General features: G+C 43.1%; 1 protein-coding gene across 1 annotated transcript; it reads right to left on the reverse strand.

Moving 5' to 3' along the window:
- Nucleotides 1–258: 258 nt before the first annotated feature.
- On the reverse strand, nucleotides 259–19,253 carry SLC37A3 (solute carrier family 37 member 3). Its single transcript, XM_010712922.3, has 14 exons — nucleotides 19,076–19,253; nucleotides 18,483–18,597; nucleotides 16,878–16,970; nucleotides 15,985–16,068; nucleotides 14,711–14,856; nucleotides 13,977–14,073; nucleotides 12,852–12,936; nucleotides 11,612–11,793; nucleotides 9,053–9,194; nucleotides 7,747–7,848; nucleotides 6,321–6,368; nucleotides 5,296–5,447; nucleotides 3,555–3,620; nucleotides 259–2,740 (listed from the first exon to the last, which is right to left on the reverse strand). The coding sequence occupies exons 1-14, from the start codon at nucleotides 19,174–19,176 to the stop codon at nucleotides 2,648–2,650; spliced, it is 1,506 nt and encodes a 501-aa protein (XP_010711224.1). The 5' UTR covers nucleotides 19,177–19,253; the 3' UTR covers nucleotides 259–2,647.
- Nucleotides 19,254–20,504: the final 1,251 nt, after the last annotated feature.

Raw genomic sequence — 20,504 nt, forward strand, 5'->3', positions numbered from 1 at the left:
TGGAACTTAAACTCAAAACCATTAAGCACATCATTATAAGCATCTCTGCTATGGGGATCTCACACAGCTGCTTACGAGATTGAGGAGGAAGAGTGCCAGAGCTCAGCACATGGGGATGTGAGGCTTTGCTGAACTATGAGGGAGCAGCAAGGCTGACAACCCGGGTGCACAGCAGCTGTGGGATCCACACGTGTAATAAGGAAAAGGAGCATGGCGCTGAGAGGGGAGGCACAGAGCGCACACACAGCTTAGCCCAGCTCAAGTCAAAGCGAGTTTATTGGTGAGAGATCAGTTTGGGCGCTATCAGATTGAAAACTTTTCTCCTTCTGAGCACCTTGAAGAAATACACAGGACACAAAGGCAGGATGACAACTACAACCAAAATGCTGAAGACAAGGGAAGGCCTTGCTAAGGGCAGGGCCTCAGAGCAGCACCGCACGTACACGTGAGCTGCAGGGCAGCTTGTGCCTGCTCACAGCACTTCTGTCACTTCTGGAAAGGGGACCGAGCTGTTTACAGGAAACCATTTGTTCCAGGGGCTGCCACCCCCCGCCCCCGGCGACGTCCCCTTCCCACCCCACCTTTCATCACAGCTTATTTTGCTCCCGGGCAGCGGTCAGAGAGCCCATCCAGGCTGGAATTTGAAACCAAGCGTCTCAGACAGCACGGCTAGGGCAAATGGTGCCACCATCAATTTTGGAACTCGGTTTCAGGGAGTTTTGATTCTATTTGTACAGGAGCTAATGAGTAGCTTGGGACGTGAACAGCAACCCCAGGGCATAATTGTGAGAGCCTGATGATAGATTCTCGGTCCCCTGCTCTAATTATACAGGCAAAATTGGAATGGGAATGAGAATAGACAAGAACAGAATTTCAGGTCCCCCGTCAGATTAATGCTATCATTTTCCCAAGCACCGACACCTTTTGAGGATTAGCAAAGAAGGCAACAATCACCTCCACCAAGAAAGAAAAAGACTTTAAAAAGAAGTATAAAAATGAAGTAGCCGAGCTTCCGCGTTAGGAAAGCTGTGCCTGGAGCTGTCACTGCAAGAGCAGCAATCACCAAGCAACCGTTCCATACAGTAAAACCATAAGGCACTAATCACATTCCGCTCGTTACAATCATCACATGACTAAAAATTGACATTCATAAATTAAAAACAAAAAAACAAAAAACCCAAATCACTGTACATGTTAAAAAGGCAATTTTCCCATTAAAAACAGTTCCCACTTCCCAGTTTCAAGAATTTTCCTGCCCCTGGCACCCACATGGCATCACCATTCAGTTAGGTTGAGTGTTTGATCAAAGTTCTGCTGGTTAACACATATCTACCACACAAACATCCCAAGGCAAAAGCAGAAGATAATTTGTTGAGAACTTATTCAGTGATCCCATGAATATCACCATCAGATGTCAGAGGTGTCAGTCAGCCATCCTGCTGGCTGCAGTACTGCAAAATGCTCAAATTCTCCCATCCTAAGTGCAGCCACATGATTTTAGAGCTCACTTGCATCTAAACTCCAACGTACAACTCAACTTCAGAACCCTGGAGTATAAGCTCCCCTATGCAGCCACATGGAGGGGAGCACAGGAGAGACAACTGCATTTGCTTCTTGGTACTGCTGGAGGAAGCTTCAGTCTCTGTCTGGAAGCCCTTGTCTGAGAGCAGCCAGGTCCCTTAAATTCATCCAATTTATCCCTTGCTGGAGTTGAAAGTAGTTGCCCCATAAGGACACAATCAGCGACACTCGCTTCCTTCAGAGGGGCACTGCACAATCCCATTTTGGTCAGTATTGATCAAAGTACAAAACACAACCTGGTAGTGAAAGTATTTGTGTCCCATTGCTGATCCCCAAAGCCGTTGAAAGTTCCTTTAGAGGCAAAGGATCTGTTAAGGCTTTTTCTCAGAGATCACTGTAAAATATTACCTAAATATTGCACACTATTTGTCTGCTTAAATATTTAAAAAACAAAATCTCATTTCCCAGAGATTAGTAGTAATATTATTAATAAAAAATGCTAAAAAAGAAAATAAAATATGGAGTTAACCTCTCCATGCAAATCTGCTGGAATATGAGACAGTTATTAGCCAGGGACAACAGAGGTCCATCTGTGCAGAAATTTAGCAACAAGATTTTTGAAACAAATGGACGGCACAAATTCCAAATATTTTTGCCCTTTCTAAAAGCTACAGTGATTGTAAATTGAAACTACCCATGAAATACACTGTATGCTTTCACCAGCACAACGAAGCATCAAAATTCATTGCGAGACAGCCTCTCTAATGTCAGTTTTAAACGCCTGACCTGTAGTCAGGACATCTAGAAATAAATAAGGGAATAGCAGCGAGAGCACCCAACAGCAGACCCCGAAGTGACTGCTGGCATGGAGAAGCCTGGTCAGCTGGGACAACCCACCAGCCCTGCGGATTGCCCAGCTCTGAGCAGCAGCTCCACGATGCGGATGGTCTCAAGACAGGTATTTGGTATTGTGACACTGAGCTCGCAAAGGGAGGCGAAGCACAGCTCACAGAGCCATTTTGAACTAGTCCAAACCTGGAAGGTGTAACCAACAAGTCTCCCAGGGATCTGATTAGTGTCCCAGCCATCAGGTCCAGACAACAGTCCTTCTGGAGGAAAGCAGAAGTCACTCAGCCAGCATCCGCAGGCGCCACTCGTGCAGAAGCAGTCTGATCTCCCTCACTATTAATGGTGAAATGAACAGGATGGTTGAACTCGTCTGTGGAAAGAAGCATATCCAGGACAATCAGCACAGAGCAACAATAGCTGCAGCCATCCTGCAATCCAGAGGGTGCTCAAGGGCTCCACTGAGAGATTCAAGCTAAAAGCCGCTACAACAAGATGCGCAGCAAAGTGCCCGAGTTTGCAAGGAGGCTGCTACGACTTCAGCTAGCATGATTTTCCTTCCAGGAAGGAGCTGAACCCTTCACCTCCTCAACAGCCTTCCTCCCAGCTTTCTCTGCTAGTTATCCATCAACTTCCATTGTCAGCAGAGACGCAGAGACAACCCCTGCCACTTCCAGTAGGAAACGAACAGTATTCAACACTGTGGCAATGCTGAGGAGATCAGGGTTTGAACCGTCCCGTCTTCAGTTGCTGTATCAGGACAAGGCATTTTAATTTTAGTTTCAAGACCCTCGTTGCTTGTCTCACTAACCTTCAAGGGCTGACAAAAGAGCAGCTCTCTGAAAACATTAGGAATTACTAGCGTGGAGATGAATGAGGAAAGTGTTCTGCCTTGGAAGTCAGACAGGCAGAATGAACTTTGGGAAATGCATATAGGTATTTTTAGGTAAGTATTTTTGTACGTCTGCCAAAATCCCCATTCCTGTTGAGCAATGTGACTTTAAAGGATCCAGAATGAACCCAGCTGATTTACACACCCTGAGGCAAAGGCACACCACAGACCATTCTGATAACTGCATCAGAGCCTGCAGCTACTACAGAAGTAGACTGCAGGTCTAGGTCACCATGTTTCAGCTCTCATAAAAACTTTCCATTGCAAATTGAATAAAAAAGGGGGGCTTTCTTACCATAAGAATGAAAAAATAGAAAACCCACATCCATCCCAGGTTCTCTTGGATCAAAGACACTAGATACTGAAACAGAAGAGGAGAAAATGATTCAAATTGGGAAGATAAGCATGACATTCAGACATCACTCTTCCAGAATTTGTGGGCCGTTAACACGCCATAAAGAGCTGATCACAAAACCTTCCAGCTGATCTTTTCCTGTCAAGATAGATGACTCAGGACAGCAGCCTTTCTGTGTAAAATCCCATCTCAGCAAAACAGAGACATCATCCTGAAGCTTTACAGTAACTCACAGCAGCACAGAGACAGAAATGAACTACAGCTTCAAGGGTGACAAATTGACTCCGCTGAATACAGGGTTTTTGCACAGAACACCAGGACATAAGTGGATGTAAGTACTCTCAGAAGAGCTAAAAGCTCTAGAATGGCTTATAAATTAGACAGGACACATTTTTAAGAGCTGTGCAACTACTAACTACTTAACTCTTCATCAGAGGCGAGGCACTTGAGTCTGTTCTGAACTGCATCCTTCTTCTACAGGACTACACAGTGTGTAAAAGAAAATGTATTTCCTATTAGCAGATTTATACTCAATTGCTGCACAAGGGCTTCCCCTCTTCACCACATATTAGCACAAAGCAGGATGTGAGTTTCCAACACGTTCATTGTGCATTTGCTGTTACTCACACACCCCCAGAATGACATCATGCTTGTTTCGGCTGAAATAAACGCCATGTTAGAATGGGAGGCAGGTAGAATTTTTCAGAACTAAAGGCCCAATTTTTATGACGACGTAAGTTCCAACGGTATGCGTGGGGGAAGACAGAAACACTGAAGACAATGTAGTAAGAAAACTGAGTGCGGCAGTGCTCTTTAATACGCCCACCAGGCACTTGTAATTTTCCAAGCTTAATGGAGCTAAGTGGCATCTTTCCTATGAGACAGAACGATTGTATTCATCCGGCAATAAATGACAAGTACAAATCCAAATCTCTTCAGAGAAAAGAAACTTGCACGCCTTGCCTAAACCATTGGTATTTCACCAGCACTACAGAATGCCTGGAATAGAACTGGCTCCGATCCTCCTGCTAAGTCCTCCCATCCCAAAGCACCACTGTGTTCTCCCACAAAGTTAACGCTTGTATTTGAGAAGTAAAAATGCCCCCAGTGGGCACTCTGTCTGCTTCCTCTTCTGCAGCAGTCTACTCTTCAGGCCCCTGGCAGCAGACTGTAAGGACTATCAAAGTAAGTGGTGCCAGATTTACAGGGTGTAAGAGACATTTGCAAATAAAAAGGGGAACCACAAATAAGAGCAAAAGTGAAATTGCTTTGTAAACACTGTAACATTCATAATGGGTGTTCTAATTTTACTCAGTCCTGTAGATAAAGTTTTCTGTAAGCAAAGATTTTGCTATTACATTTGAGCAAAAATCCCAAACAAACTTCAAAACATTTTTTTCTCCCTCTTTTTGAAGCTGACCTTTTCTTGCTTTTTCCAGTTCAGGGTATGAATGTCTCAGACTCACTGGATTTATGAAATTGCTATAACGATAGGGCTAGAAATACTTAGTCTGGGTCCAGCCACTGGATCGCAGAACACATTCGCATGGTTGTTTGTTAAACAAATACCATACATACACACATACCCCCACACTCCATGCACAGAGGAGTGAACTAGCATCTGTAACCACAACAGACCCTCTGCCTCATTCCCACTGCTCGTTTTCCTTTGTAGCCTCACCTGGCCCACTGCAGCACCAATGCTGCCAGTTCCATCCACAATCCCTGTGACCGTTGCCAGAGCTTCACTGCTGCCTCTCACCAAATCCTGACGCCCCAGGTCAGCAGAAATTGCAGAACTGATCATGTTAGAAGGGCCACCAATGAAAAATCCTGAAATAGCCAAGAAAACAGTCTTGGTACAAATGAAGGGGACAGATTCTCAACAGAACGTCTTCAAAACACAGATTCCAACAGGCACAGCTCGGGAGAAGGATTAATTCTAGGACCAGTGATCACAAACTAACTGCAGGTAGAAGTTGACCACAGATGAGGAACACAGTTCCGACACACCTGGAGTACGCACACACAAATTGTCAGCAAGCACATCTTCATTCAACAGCACAAGATGTGGCACACTGCAAGAAGTCGAGATGCAACAGATTGAAAAAGCTACTGTTTAACAGTGTGCATATACAAACCCTCAACATGAAGTACATACAGCACAGGTATGTCCCCCATGCTACAGCCTCATCATCCAAGGGTTGGTGGAAAGATGGAAGAAAAAATCTCCATGGGACAGCGAGTTCTGAGTAGGAGTGTTGGAAAACAAAGGCTCTATTCATGCAGGCTGATCTTAATTCCATAACACAACATCATACATCTGGTGCACAAAAAGCTCGTGACCCTTCACAGAACACAGGGCATTCGGGGTCCTGGCAAACACCCTCAAAGCTGAACTGCAGTTCACTGCCAGATATTTTGGTAGAAATCCAGCTCCATCGTACTGTGCCAAGGCAGACCGCTATAGTTCCAATCCACTCTTCCATGTAGTATATATTCCATACTTCCCTCTGTTAAGCTATTTTTCTACAAAAGTAACATAATTTGGGCCTCATATTTTATTCTTTCTGCAAAGCTAGTAGAGATGACAGCACAAACAAACGCATTACCACTACTTAAGCCTGATTTTTCCACAGTGTATATATACGCACATTATAAATGTATAAGTGTCTATTGGCATAACAGTGGCATATTAGACAATACCTGTAATTGCCATGATCACAGCATTGATAGGTTTGCTATTAGGAGAACCTGAAGGAGAAAGAAAGATCAAGTCTTAAGTAAAACAAATGAACTTGAGAACATCATTTATTTATGCCTTTACAGGAACAGCATTATTAGGTACACGCAGCTGCTTTTCCATCACAATTCCTCGGTGCTTCTCAGACATTCTTTTCCCCAAAACCTCAGTTCTAGGCATAATCTGAACTCCTTACTCACTACCACAACTCTGAGCCCCCACATGATTAAGTTACCACGCGTAAGACAAGTTGCAGCCCTGCTGATATTTTCTCAGTCCATTATCATTCTTATGTGCAACACACATTTCCATCAGTTTGGATGATAGAAACGTAATTATCACTGCAATAACTTTGTGTTGCAAGTCTGAGACTTCTGCATATCTTGCTCAACTGTACTTTTTGAGTTGAGCACCAGACACCTGGACTTTCGGCTGCTCTGCTATCTAGTACAAGCTTCAAACTTCTTTAGCAATAATACTGTATTTGCTTCCAACTCACTTTTGACAGTAATGAGGTAGCAAAAGTTGTGGCACAACTCCACCAAATGCAATCTTTGCTATCTAATGGTTATACATCACTGCCTTTAATTTGAGACCATTTGAGCAAGCCAGCATGCCTCTGGAAAGGTACACTTCACAGGTCATGTCCAGCTCTGGCAGTGATTTTCGTCCACAGACCTCAAAGTGCTCTATAAAAGCTGGCCTGCAATGCCACTTCATTTTAGAGGAAAACACAAAGGAATGAAATGACATAAAAGTGAGTCAAAGCACTCTGGAACCACTAAAGAATACATCTCAAGGTACAAACCCAATGCTCTTAGAAGAGCTTCATAGATGTTTCACTGAAATGAGATCTGCCTATATCAATTTTCCTGACACAGTTTTTCTAATAGCAGCCACCAAGAGATGGATCTACTATAAAGGAGGCAGGAACATTTTGATTTTAGCACTTTCAGAAAAGTAAGAGGTAAAGCTTAAGAGTTTCTACCTTTTTGTAGTATATACATATATATTTGTCAGCACAGATCTTCCCCAGATTCTCTTTCCTCTTACTATAGAGACATGCCTTACACTTCCTGCTCTGCCAGTTGTGGTTTTTGATACAGTGACAATGCCAGAAACCTCACTGACACTAGAGAGGGATTAGTACCACAAATTGTCAGCATAGAGAAATCCAACCACTCAGAAAATTCTCTTCCATCTCATAAATCAGATAATGGATTTCTTCCCATGCAGTGCCACACATGAAGTAAAATACACCAAAAGGCACCATCCTGGTTCAGGAGCAGCTTCAAGAGCAGAAAACATAATTAGAACAGGGGGCACTCTGTCTTTCTCTAAGAAGCACCAAATGGATGTCCAATCACTGTGCAAACAAACCATACTCACGGCTGTATCCAAAGAGAGAGCCTACAGCAAAGAGCAGGCTGATTGCTAGCACTGGGGCTCTCTTTTGTAGCATGTCAGAAATCAAGCCCTGGATTGTTCCACCTGCAAAAACATAAGTCATCATCAGGCTTAGGATGCTAACACTTGAACAAAACCAAGTTGTTTTACTGAGTGCAGTGGTCTCTTGCCTTCTTATTAATGTGCATTTTCTCTACAATCCAGAAAGGTATGCCTCCTGCCCTTACACCTCAGACACAGAGACAACAGTACACCTAACTGGCCCAAAAAGAGCAGGGAAAATTACTCATGCTGCTTTCTCAAGAATTTGTTACTTTTTTTCTTCCCCCTCAAGCACACAACTAGCCAGTGTTCCTGCTTTCCTCTTCCTTCCCCTATAGCACCAAACACAGCTCTGAACGTGAGCAAGCTTAACATTGTGGCTGTTAACTGGAAGCACAGTTCTTTTTCACAGGGAAAGTATTAAGCACCCAGGGGGCTCACGTTCCCTGCTGTCTCACCTACTTAGGGTAGACGCAGCTAATTGCAACAAATGTTGCTAGCTGACACAAATCACCTATGCATCCCCACTGCCTCCATAGGAACTGCTACACTGGTAAGAACTACAGTGTTTGAGAAAGCCTAATTTAGAGAAGGCACAGAGGCAGAAAAACTGACACTGAAAAGACCCAAACAAGGATGTATGCTCTAGGAAAGCAAACTGGCTCTAGGTTCAAGAAATTGAACACAGGAGTGTGGAAGCCTAATCACAAAGACGGTAGGTTCTTTATTCTGGAGGGTTAGAGGAAAATTTTGCAGTCAGCAGAAAAAATACCATTCCATTTTATCTCACTGAAGATAACAGAGCTGTGCCTGCTCTACTGAGCTTTGTGCTGAGTCTGTTCTTATAAATACAGGACAGAAGGTATCATACAGCACTTCACAGCCCAGACTTCACCACTCCCTCGAGGGTTCCTGTCAGAAAGGAAGCAGCAAGCAGTTGGGATGCTGTTTTTTGTGCCTGGCACTTTTCAGGAAGCCCGAGCAAATAAAGAGAAATACCTGCTGGGGGTAGTGTCCAAGAATACAACAGCATCCTCTAAATCATATGTGAACAATCTGGGAAGCTAATATACTCTGCATTTTATAAAATGGCCAAGCACACACATACATAAGAAGCCAATTTATATATTCATCAAACAGCTAGATTGCAATGAATGTGACTGCTCTGAGCTGCATTTGCTGTCTTTCATTTTCAAACGCTAGCAGGGCAGATGCAGAAGATGTCACCATTCCCTTGCTCACTCACCTATGATTCCTCCCACATCATACCAGATGGAAAGCTGGTCAGCTTCTGCTTCTTTCCATCCAAAGTTGTTGCTGAGGTAGAAGGGCAGCCAGAAGAAGAATGAGTAATTCACCAGCTTCAGGCAGGCATAGGCCAAAGAATACTGGAACAAAGAGTGGGCCAGAAAGCAGTTAGCACTTGAGAAAAGTAAAAAGCATTTCTGCTACTTCCCATAAAGCTCTGTATCTAGCAGAAGCTTTCAGGGGAAGTGCTTCTGCATTTCATATAAGAAGACAGCATCATGAAAGCTTAATGCTGAACATCAAAGGGAACCCGGGAACTCAAAAATCACTGTCAAGAAGGTTATTTTCTTTTCACTAAATGCAATGGGTTAAAATGCTTCCAGTGCAATCTTGAGAGGAACTGACACAAGCCTTAAAAAAAAAAAAAAGGGAAAATTCAATATTTAATTTGCCTTCTAAGGAGAGGAGAATTAACCATATGACATGAAACAAGCTTGAAATTTAGTCACCTGCACATATTGCTGAGCAAAATTATGTGAAGTAGTTCCTCTGTGCTACTTTTTGTTCTTCAGAAGGCTCACCTTTCTACAGCACCAGGAGAGATAAAGTTTCTACCAGGTAAGTATTCCAGGACGGGTTTATTTCAGGAAAGGTTTGGCCAAAGCTAACCCTCCACATGCAGCAGCTGAGACAAGCTTTTGCATTTGGCTGCTGAGCTCAACTTCTCCTTAGCCAACAGGAAATCTCATTCCGTAGATCTTTCCTATGTAGAACAGGATCTTTCTCTGGGATCACTGGCCCAGCATGCAGCAGGATGAGGCACATTATTTCTGTAACATTCCTGATATACACTGACAGAGGGGTTTAAGGGATCTGCATTTGAAGAGGTAAATGAGGATGAAGGTGGAAAAAATTACCTGCTCAGATCACAGCTTTTGAGAACATGTGTGCTCAAATGGTAAAAAGCAGATTATTCTGACACAAAATCAGCTCTTCTGAAATTCTCTTAATACGTCATGTTACCAGCTCTGCTCTTTTATAGGACACAAACTAACCTTTACCACATATGTATGAGACAGAGATGTTAAGAGTTCTGTCTCTGACTGTGAAGAATCACGCTGTACAGAGGTATTTATTACAACATGCGTAGAAACTGTCAAATAGATTGACAAATTTGACATTGATTTCAGGAGGTCCAAGGCAAAACTGTCTATGCTGAAACTCTTCCAACCACTTGACGCAGCAGGAGAAGAAAGGAACTACAGAAAAGCAAGTGAAATCTTTGTAGGATTTTAACAGATCTCTGGAGGTTCTCTCAGCATTTGTTTTCTCACTCACTGATCTGACATAGAACTCTGACATAAGATAAAACTCAGACTCAGAGGTGTTTGTACTGCTGGGTTAACAGATACAACATGCTCTCAAAACCCCAAGCACAGAAGCAACATCAGTTGTAGAGTGCTTCCTTATGTTCTGATCAATGAAAAACCATTGCTAAGAAATGAAGGTTTTGTTTTCTACCATCCCATTCTTAGCACCACCAAAGTCAAGCCACAGCTTATATGGCATTCAGCCATATTAGGCAGGAACTCAAGAGGACTACATTTTCTTTTGCCATCCCTCAGTCAAGGTCTTACCAATGAAACCATGGCTACAAAAACACTGATATCCATCCACTCACTCCTTCTAGATCTTGTGTTCCTTAATCACAACAGCCAACTGCTTAGCCCCTTACTAAGGGTACCTGACAGTATCACCCTTTCAGTAGTTCTACTGCATGATCAAATCCAAATGGTTCACACTTATTAGTGAGTCAGCCACTCCTTGCACTTCACTGTACTGACTCTAGTATTCAGAGGGTACAGAGTCCACCTGCACAGAAAACTAAGATTATTTTTAATGGCTGTTTAATTTTTTCAGCTGGATCAAATTCATGAATTGCACAATACTGCTGATGCAGAAGTACAAGTTCTCATGCAGGGGACAGGATGAGGACATGGGGAAATTGCATCACCATGCCTTGTTTCCAGTCATCTTTTTAAAAATACCTACTTTGGCTCATTACATCACCATCACATTGACTAAGGCTTTTTCAGGCCAACCTTCTGTTCCAAAGCAACTAAAAAAAGCACAGCCAAATATCAGTATCACAGAGTTTAGTGTAATGCTCTGCTAGCAGTAAAAATTCAACTTCTTGGGGTAGGCCGGTTACTTCAGCAAGAAAGGTAGCTTTACTCATTGCCTCCCTTCTAAATTCACCAGCAAAAAGGGCAGGATCTCCACGGCCCTAGTTGGCTCACCACGTTCACTACATGAAGCAGCAGTACAATGGGAAGAGCAACATGCAACCCCGTATCAGGACAGTATTACAATGCATGCACACAGAGATAATTACCCCAATCCCAAGATTTTAACAGGATAAGTCATCAAATGTTGGCAATTGAAATACACAGTCAATAAATCAACAATCACATCAACAAGAGCAGACAACACAAAAAGCCATATTTATATTTAAAAAATAAGAAGTCAGATCCCATTCAAGAATCTGTGTTCTCACCAGTACTACACCTGGAAGACAACAAGCCTGGAAAAAACTGATGGCCTTCGGCTGGCTGTCAGTATCAGCTGCTTGAATAGAGTAATTGCCATCATCGTCATCTGCATCATCATCGCCCATTAAAGGTCTGTTGGCATCTTCCTCAACACTGCCTTCTTCATCTGCTCCAAGCTCAGGAAGGCCTAAGTTATACAAGGGATATGCAACAGGAACAATGGACCACAGGCTGTTCACACTCTCCCCAGTTTAAAGCTACACTCTGTTCTTTTAAGCAGTTCTCTCTTTGAGAAGTTCCCTTGATCTCCCATACCTCCATCCTCCTTTGGCTTAGAAACATTTCTAGATGGTGTCCTGCAACGTCAACAGGTTCTAGCCTTTGTCTTCTAGCGCTCTTGAAAGTATTCTGTCTGATCCTGGTATTGACTTTGTCTGCTCTGAGTGTCTGGCCATTAGTTTGAAGATACACCAAATTAGTGCATTTCCCTCCTATTTGGTGGTTGGGATCCTTTCACCTGGCTCCTGGTTACCACCTCCACTCACTGTGCATGGAGGCTGAGTGTACCACCACCTACACTGACAGCTGCTGCCTGTTAATGCTTCCTCTGGAATGGAGTGCTTAGGAACTGCACTGAGCTTTCAGGGCTGCTGAACACTTTTATGCAGACTCTTTTTGTGCTACCAACTTTACAGCCCTTACAGGCAGCTGGGAAACCTCCTCCATGTCCCTGTCAAAGCCTGAAGAGTCTTTTGTTTTCCTGTTATACTTTGGCTTGTCTACAATCTTCTTGGAGAAGGACTACATCCTGTCTGAGAGCTGTTTAACTGGCTGCTGGAAGCCTACATACTGAAAGCACTTTCCCTTCCTAACCTACAGCTAAGGCTTGCCACAGTTCTTTTTCCTACAGTAGCCCACTAATAGTTTGCTTACGGTTTCTTAAAAAAACTATTGGTTTTCCAGGTGAACAAAAACTCAAAATTAGGCATATGCTAAATGGAAGGATTACAGGTAGGCTGTTATATCTTGTACTTTAAAAATATCCAGACTCTATACAGATGATGCATAATGACATTCAGTGTGATTTTGGTAAAAGCAATTTCTATTTTAAAGTGCAACACCATTTTGTAAGAATCCTGAGGATTAGTGTGCTGTCAGAACAATCAGCACTTTTAGTACTACATGGAAAGCTGCAAATCCGCTTCCCATGAAAGAACTGAAATACTACAGCCCTCTGCTACTTACCCACTTCCTTTGGCGAAGTTAGGAGCCCACAGAAGACGATTATTCCTCCAGCAAACTGGACTGAGGCAGTCACCAAGAAGGCATACTGAAGATAAATAAAAAAGATATTATTTTTAAAAGGCTTTCAGTCACATGGGCTTCTTTGATCCACAAGGATCTTTCAACATCCTGACCTTATCAGAGAGTAAATATAGCTGCAACAACTCAGACTACATCCATAAAACTTGGAAACAAGTGACCTCTGCATCTCCTGAATAAATTTGGTTCTATCTAGGCGATGGAGGAAGGAGCTCACCCAACACAATCACAGATCTAGCTACACTGGTAGGCACTGCTTGAAGCAGTGGCAAACACCAAATTCAGACCAGCTTGTTCAGGGGTCTGTTCAATTGGGTCTCAAAACCCTCCAAAAGCAGACTCCCCAGGCTCAGGGACCCTCTTCCAGTACTTAACTAATTTCACAATGAAATGTTTTTCCAAATTCCAGTTGACACCTTCCCTGATTCACTTTATAGCCGCTGTTTTTTGGTCTCTTACTGTGCAACCCAGAAAAGAACCTGATCCTGATTTTCATCAATCTCCATACAAGCATTGAAAGGCTATTTGGTGCCCAATAAGGCTTCTCTTCTCAGCCCTGTTTGCCTATGCATGTCATGTGCTCCAACATGCCTTGATTCTGTGTTCAATTGCCTGCCTGGCATATTACAGCAATATAAAGCACGCCTGGCCTCTTACCAGCAAGAAGCTGTATTTCTCTATCTGTCAAAACTACACCACTACTTAGCAGCAATGAACTCACTTTACTGAGAACTTGTGATGGACGTGATTCGAAGAGTATTTTAAGCCACTTGGACCAGAAGAGAATACACTACAGCATTAAGACTCTTCAAAAACACCAACCACATTGCCAAGAAGTCTCAAGTTCATTCCTCCCAAGTCTGAAGGGTTAGGAAAGGAATAACATTCTGTTCTGCCCCCTGCTTCCTACCATAGAAGTACAGAAGATGAAACTGGATGTTCAGATAACAAGAAAAATATTCCTATTATTTTTCAAGACAAGAAACTGACCCTGCATAACCCAATCAGACATGCAGGCCTAGCTAGAAGCCAGACAGCAATACCTACCTCATAGCCATACTTGAGAACGCAGGAGGCAAGGAACGCCCCAAGGATATTTCCCACAGATGCACAGGCACTCCATAGGCCAAACACAAAACCTCTCCTGCAGAAATAAAAGAGAATTTGGGGGAGAGGATGCAGGAGAGGTGATATTAGGAGCAAGACAGACAAACAACATTAGAATGAACTTTAATTTACTTATAAAGTTACAACATTCTCTGGCCCGCTCCAAAGAGAATCAAAGGTCTCTTAAAGCAAAAAAAAACACAGAGCAACTTGGGGGCACCAAACAAATAAGCAAGAAATGTTCTGTCCTGAAACACTCGCATTACAGCAGAGATAAACTGGCTTACAAGCTATGGCTACAAGTATCCCCCAGTGACAGACTCAACACTCAGATAAGTCACTCTCCACATGAACTCTTTAGTGATAAGTGGTCAGAACCAGGTAATCCAGTGTCAAGACAAACTGAATTCAGTCACTTTGCACTACAAAACTTTTCAAGTTTGACCTTGTGTCTTTAGCACACACAAACGTGTTCATACCAAACTGTTCCATGGCTCCAGAAGAGATAACAGAAGAAAGTAAGGCATCCCACACAACTTTAATTCTGACTGAAATGTTGGCAAAAGAGAGTTGTGTTGGCAAAACAGAGTTGTGCCTTTTTGGTTTGAGACTTCAAGCTCAGCCAGCTACTCAGCAGGTCAGAGAAGTGAGTCACTGTAGGAATCTCAGCTTACCCAGCTTTTCCAAACCAATTGCCCATGACAGCAACCACACAGGGCCAACCAGTGGACTGCAGCAAGCCGTTCACAACCCAGAGACAGCAGTAGAACCACTTGTTGTAGAAATGCAACCACTCTGTGAGTGTGCCAAAAAAGAATACCTAGGGAAGAATAAGTAGAATTAGTAAGAGATGATAATAAAACAGAAAAGAAACCATGAGGCTACTCCTGGAAGCTGAGAGTGAGAAGTAAAGGCAATTCAGGGGGAAGGTTCCTGGCAGAGCCCAGGCCAGAGGCAGGCGTGGTATTGTTTGAGAAATGGCTCAGAGCTAACAGCTCCCTCTGCTGAGCCACCACAACACCAACTCTGGAGCCCAAACAGCTCGGGAGAGAAAAACATCTTTTCAGCACTTCCACTCCAAAAGACCTATTTTTGTAAACAACTCAGTCATAGCCAAAGAAAGACAAACACTTTCAATAACAATGCTAAAAACCCAGCGGCCTCTTGATTTCTTACTGTACTGACATCTGAAACCACAGGTCTCCATGCAAACACAAAGCCTCCAGTAGCTCTTTATCTTTGCAAAAATTAACATAAATATTGCAGCCAGGTTTCAAATTGCCACAAGCTCTAATCCAAACTAGCCAAAATAAACACACTGTGTTGGATGCACGTCTGCCTCTGATCACGTGCTTGCAAAATGCAACAGCCCACAGAGGGCTTCACAGCCTACGGGTAAATCAAAAGCACTCTACATGGTTTGCATTGCTTCAGTTGCTAGAAAACCACAAAGAAATAAAACTGATGCACGCTCATCTGCAATGGCTTGAACTCAAAGAATGGTTTTGTTTTATGCAGTTATTCATTTTCGACGTACACCCTGTTGTCAATTACAAAATAAGCAGATGAATGCTTAGTACTGTTAGTATGCCCTTTAAGGATGGCAGCATTTGCAGGCCAAAAAAAATGATGCCAACATACATGTGTTTGGAATACCGTTATAACACGAGGTGGTCCCAAAAAGTCCAAATACACTGATTTCGTACAAAAGCTATTCATCAAGTCTCTAGACAGTGCCTCAAACATAGGAAATTCCTTCTGACACAGAATCCATAAATAGATATTTTAGGAAGAGCTGAGTCATCCAGTAAGTACACTCAGACCACTGAGGTACAGCTACAGCTCAAGGCAGGGTTCACATAGAAATAGTCTCTTCTCCTAAAATAGATCCCTATCCAGATCCCCTAACAGAGCTATTTCTAAATCACACCAGTACATTCCGACTTACCACCAGAGCAGATGAACACATGCCAAAAGACAAAACCCAACGTAAATTCAGGCGGTCTCCAACAATGCCACTCACAAAGAGACCCTGAGAACAAAACACAACAACAAATAAATCCACAAAATGAGCACTAGTGATCTGCAGCATTAAAATGGAGTAGAAGGGGCAAGCTGATCCAAATGCTTCTATATCAGCTTACAGGTTGGTTCTAACACTTCTTCTGCCACCAAAAATCATGGAATTGTTCAGGTTGGAAAAGACCTTAAAGATCATCAAGTCCAACTGCAATCCAATCGTATTACCCTAACTAACAACTACCACTAAATCATGTCCCTGAGCACCACATCCAAGCATTTTTTAAACACATCCAGGGATGGTGGCTCAACCACCTTCCTGGGGAGACTATTCTGGTGCTTAACAACCCTTTCTGTAAAGAAGTGTTTCCTGATATCCAACCTAAACCTCCCCTGGTGCGACTTGAGGCCATTTCCCCTCATCCTATCACCTGTCACAACTGACAAGAGACCAACCCCACTCTCACTGCAATCACCTTTCAGGTATTTGAAGAGAGTTGCTTTTCCTAAGTTGTTCATTCAATTTCTTACGTTTAAAAATTTCAACAGTGTTTTTGGAGAGCTCGAACTACTCCTCTCACTCACTCATGAAAAGGGTATAAGAAATGTTGAAGTGACAGTACTTCTCTTGCATTTGTCAACAACCATGTTCACAAGGGACACAGGCATAGACGGAATGAATACAACCAAAGAAAAAAAAAACTGCTCCTGAACCAAGCTTTTTAACTGCATTAGTGCTAGGCAAGTCCAAGAAGGTCCTGTCCAAACGTAAGTGCATCAGATTTAACCAAAGCTAAGCAGCATTGGGTTAGTTTTACTCACCACAGCATAGGAAAACAAAAAAATAGTGTCCAATGTTCCCAAGAAGAGAGTTGCTTCTTCTGCATTTGGAAATAGATGGTTGCTGTTCCATAGCTACAGAGAGAAAATTGTAACAGGTAAACAGGGAGAAGCACAGCTCACTACATTCCTTTTGATACATACCCCAACTCCAAAGCAGAAAAGCATCTGGCCCCAGCAACCTCCTATTCTTCCAACACTTTAATTAACAAATCAAGAACAACTCTCACATTATTCCCTGCAGAAAATGCCCACTGCCATTTTGTTTCACTTCTAAATGACATAATAGCAAGCCAAGTGAGAAATGCAACTTCCACCTGGATCAAGACAAATGACCGGAAAACAAACACTGCTTCTAACAAGCACACAACAGGTAGACAGTTTCTTACATGCAAACACTGATGAGTATCTTAATGAATAATACAATAAAGGCATATTCTGTTTTATGTGCAATGCCTCACCTGTAGATATCTGTCTTCTCTAAATGAATAATTCCCTTAAAGCCTTTGTGGCAGCAACCATAATAAGGCATGACAGACCACAAACAGAAAAGTGAGAACACAAAAGGAAGGCAGGGAAGAAACAGACCAGATAGAAACTATGCACAATGAACTTCAGTTGCTGATTCTTTCATTTTTGTGTTAACCTATATTCAGTATGATCAAACAAAGGAAAAGGTTTAATTGTCCCCAAACTAGCGTTAGAGACATCACTGGAAAAAAAGCAAGCTTTGAGGACGACTTGAAGAATGAATAAAGTTTATTAGGACAATGCTTCCCCCACACTTTATCCCTATTAGAAAAACAAGCAAACAATCCAAACCTGACCTACAAATGCAACTAACTCAACTATAGTCAGTTTTTGTTTGATTCTGTCTCCCCAGAGGAAACATCCTATACAGACAGCACCAATTACACATCTGCTTAGTTTAAGAGACTTAACTTCGATATGGCCAACCAACACAGCTTCTGCTTAAGTCTCATGTGTCAAAGAAAACTAATAAAGCCCTTGAAAAACATTTGCCACTTGATGCCACCAACACCTACTTACAGCAGTAGATCTCAACTTTTAACAGATTCCTGGACTTCCACAAGCTACTAAGTGTCTTAGAAAGATAAGAGAATCAAATCTCCAGTCACTAGGTTTAAATTCATTATAAACCTCTAGAGGACTTACAAATCTGTAAAGACTGAAAAGTACAGATCTAATAAAATCTGCACCAGAAAGCCAGAGCCAGGACATTAAAGCACTGTAATCCCATTTACTGCTCTCTTTTATTGTCTCTGGCACTGCAAAGCAGGATCTCTCCTTCCCCCTCCCTTACCTTCTCTGTTCTGTTGGCTATATCAGCAGGGAAGGTGTCCCAATCTCCATCAGAACACCAACTTCCTAACAAATTTATCTCTGGGAACCATTAGGAAAGAGTTCAACACCAGCTGGTGATCCAGAAAACTACAGTTCAGAAACCTGAAGTTCCCACACATATTCAGAGAAGCAACCCTGACAAAAAGAAATAAAAGAGCCTCTTCAGCACCACAACCCAAGCACACTGGAAGTTACTCATCTTTCTTACTGCCTGACAGTTACCTCATTTGGCCGGAGCTCAAAGGTTGTGCTGTTTAGGCAGGATGGAGTCCACTGGCTTGAAATGCTGACTTTGACATTACTGAACGTCTTTCTGGAAGCATGGAGCAAGGAATAACTGCCAGAAAAAACACAAGCACGGGTTGGCCAAATCTTCTCTGCAAATCACGTGGGAAAGGGTAAGGCTCAAAATTCAGACATATGCTCTGAGTACCAGAGAACTGACATTTTAGAGATGGTTGCTAGCAATGGGAACCACAAAATCATGGGCAGATACTGATTTTAAAGGGGGAGAATCTGCCTTGTGTACCCACCCAGGCCAACCTTTCTGCCATGGGCTGAGTTCCTGGCAGTCAGTCTCATCTTTGCTGAGAGCTCCGCTGGTGGCTGGATTCCCCAAGGGCTCAGCACACTTCACTTTGCTATCACAGAACTCCCAGATTGGCTGTTACTATTGACTTTTGAGTTTGTTTTCAAGGCTCAGAGCCAAAATTAAGAGTACTTCCCTACTTTTGCTCTCCTTCTTCAGACAAGCTCTGTACCTCCCCCAGATTCAGTGAAACGAACACCTCTCTGCAGAAAGACACTCAGCCTACCTGAAGAAGGTCAGCAGGAACACAATAACATGATGGTGAGTGCAATGGGACACCAGGCCTCTGTTTGCAGGCTGTTTCCGTGAGCTTCCAGGCACAGCCATGGCCCTGCTCCTGCCCAAGCAGCAAAGGTTTGTCGGTGCTTAGGTCATTTTGTCTTCTTGCTTAAAAAGAAGAAGGTGGGAGGGGAGAAAAGAAGAAAGGATACGAATTAAAATACAAGTATAAAATACAGTGATGTTCACCAAACAGCTAGAATTTAGTAGGAATGACTCTGCTATTCCTTCCCAATTCAGTTCACATTTCTATTCATCTCAGCAGCCGTACATTCCTTGACAACTTGCATTTTTTTATTCTCATTCTCCAAGCACCCTGTGGTCATCCTCCAACCCACTTCTTTCTTGCACTCCTCAGTGCCCATCACCAGAGGAGTCCCTCCAGGATCTACCAACTGCAGCTCTTACAAGTTTTATGAGGGAGCTGGAATTATTTAGTCTGGAGTAGAGGAGGCTCAGAGGAGACCTTATTGCACTCTACAACTTCCTGAAAGGAGGTTGTGATAAGGAGGGGTTTGGCCTCTTCTCCCAGGCAATGAACAGGACCCAGGGAAATGGCCACAAGTTGTACCAGAGGAGGTTTAGGTTAGACATAAGGAAGAACTTTTTCTCTCAGAGAGTGGTCGGCACTGGAATGGCCTGCCCAGGGAGGTGGTGGAGTCACTGTTCCTGGCAGTGTTAACAGGGACCTGGATGAGGAGCTATGAGAGATGGTTTAGTGCTTGTGGTAGCAGTGGTAATGGGAGGACTGTTGGACAAATTGTCAGCAGCAACATTATTTTTCAACATAGTCACCATTATTAGCTGCGCAATTTCACCATTGATGAACAAATGCCTGCACGCTGTACTCATAAAGATCTACACTTGCGGAGGTGACCTACTATTTCACAGCAGCTATGATGGTATTGTAGCTGGGAAATTGTTAGCCATGCAGTTCACCTTCCCCTGGCCTGAACACATGGAAGACAAAAGGCACCAAATCAGGACTATACAGTGGGTGTGGTAGGACAGTCCAGCCAAGACTGGCAATGTGCTCCACAATCTTCAAATTGGTATGGCCCCTGTGCTGCAAGAGAAAGGTTGTCTTCTTCTCAGGCCTGACTCTGGAAGCTTAAGCCTTCAGCTTAGTCAGCATCGTGATGCAGTGGTCAGAGTTGATGGTCTGTCTGGGTTCCGGAAAATCCAGAAGAATCACCCTTTTCCTATCCCATAAGACAGTGCACATCACTTTATCCACGGAGGGCTGTGTCTTAAGCTTTTCCTTCAATGAGGAATTTGTATGTCATCACTCCTTGGACTGTTGTTTTGACTCCAGCTCACAATGGTGACAATGGTAATGATGTGATCCAGAAAAGTGTCACCTTCAGCCTCATATT

Source organism: Meleagris gallopavo, chromosome 1 (assembly GCF_000146605.3).
Source record: "Meleagris gallopavo isolate NT-WF06-2002-E0010 breed Aviagen turkey brand Nicholas breeding stock chromosome 1, Turkey_5.1, whole genome shotgun sequence".
Lineage (NCBI taxonomy): Eukaryota > Metazoa > Chordata > Aves > Galliformes > Phasianidae > Meleagris > Meleagris gallopavo.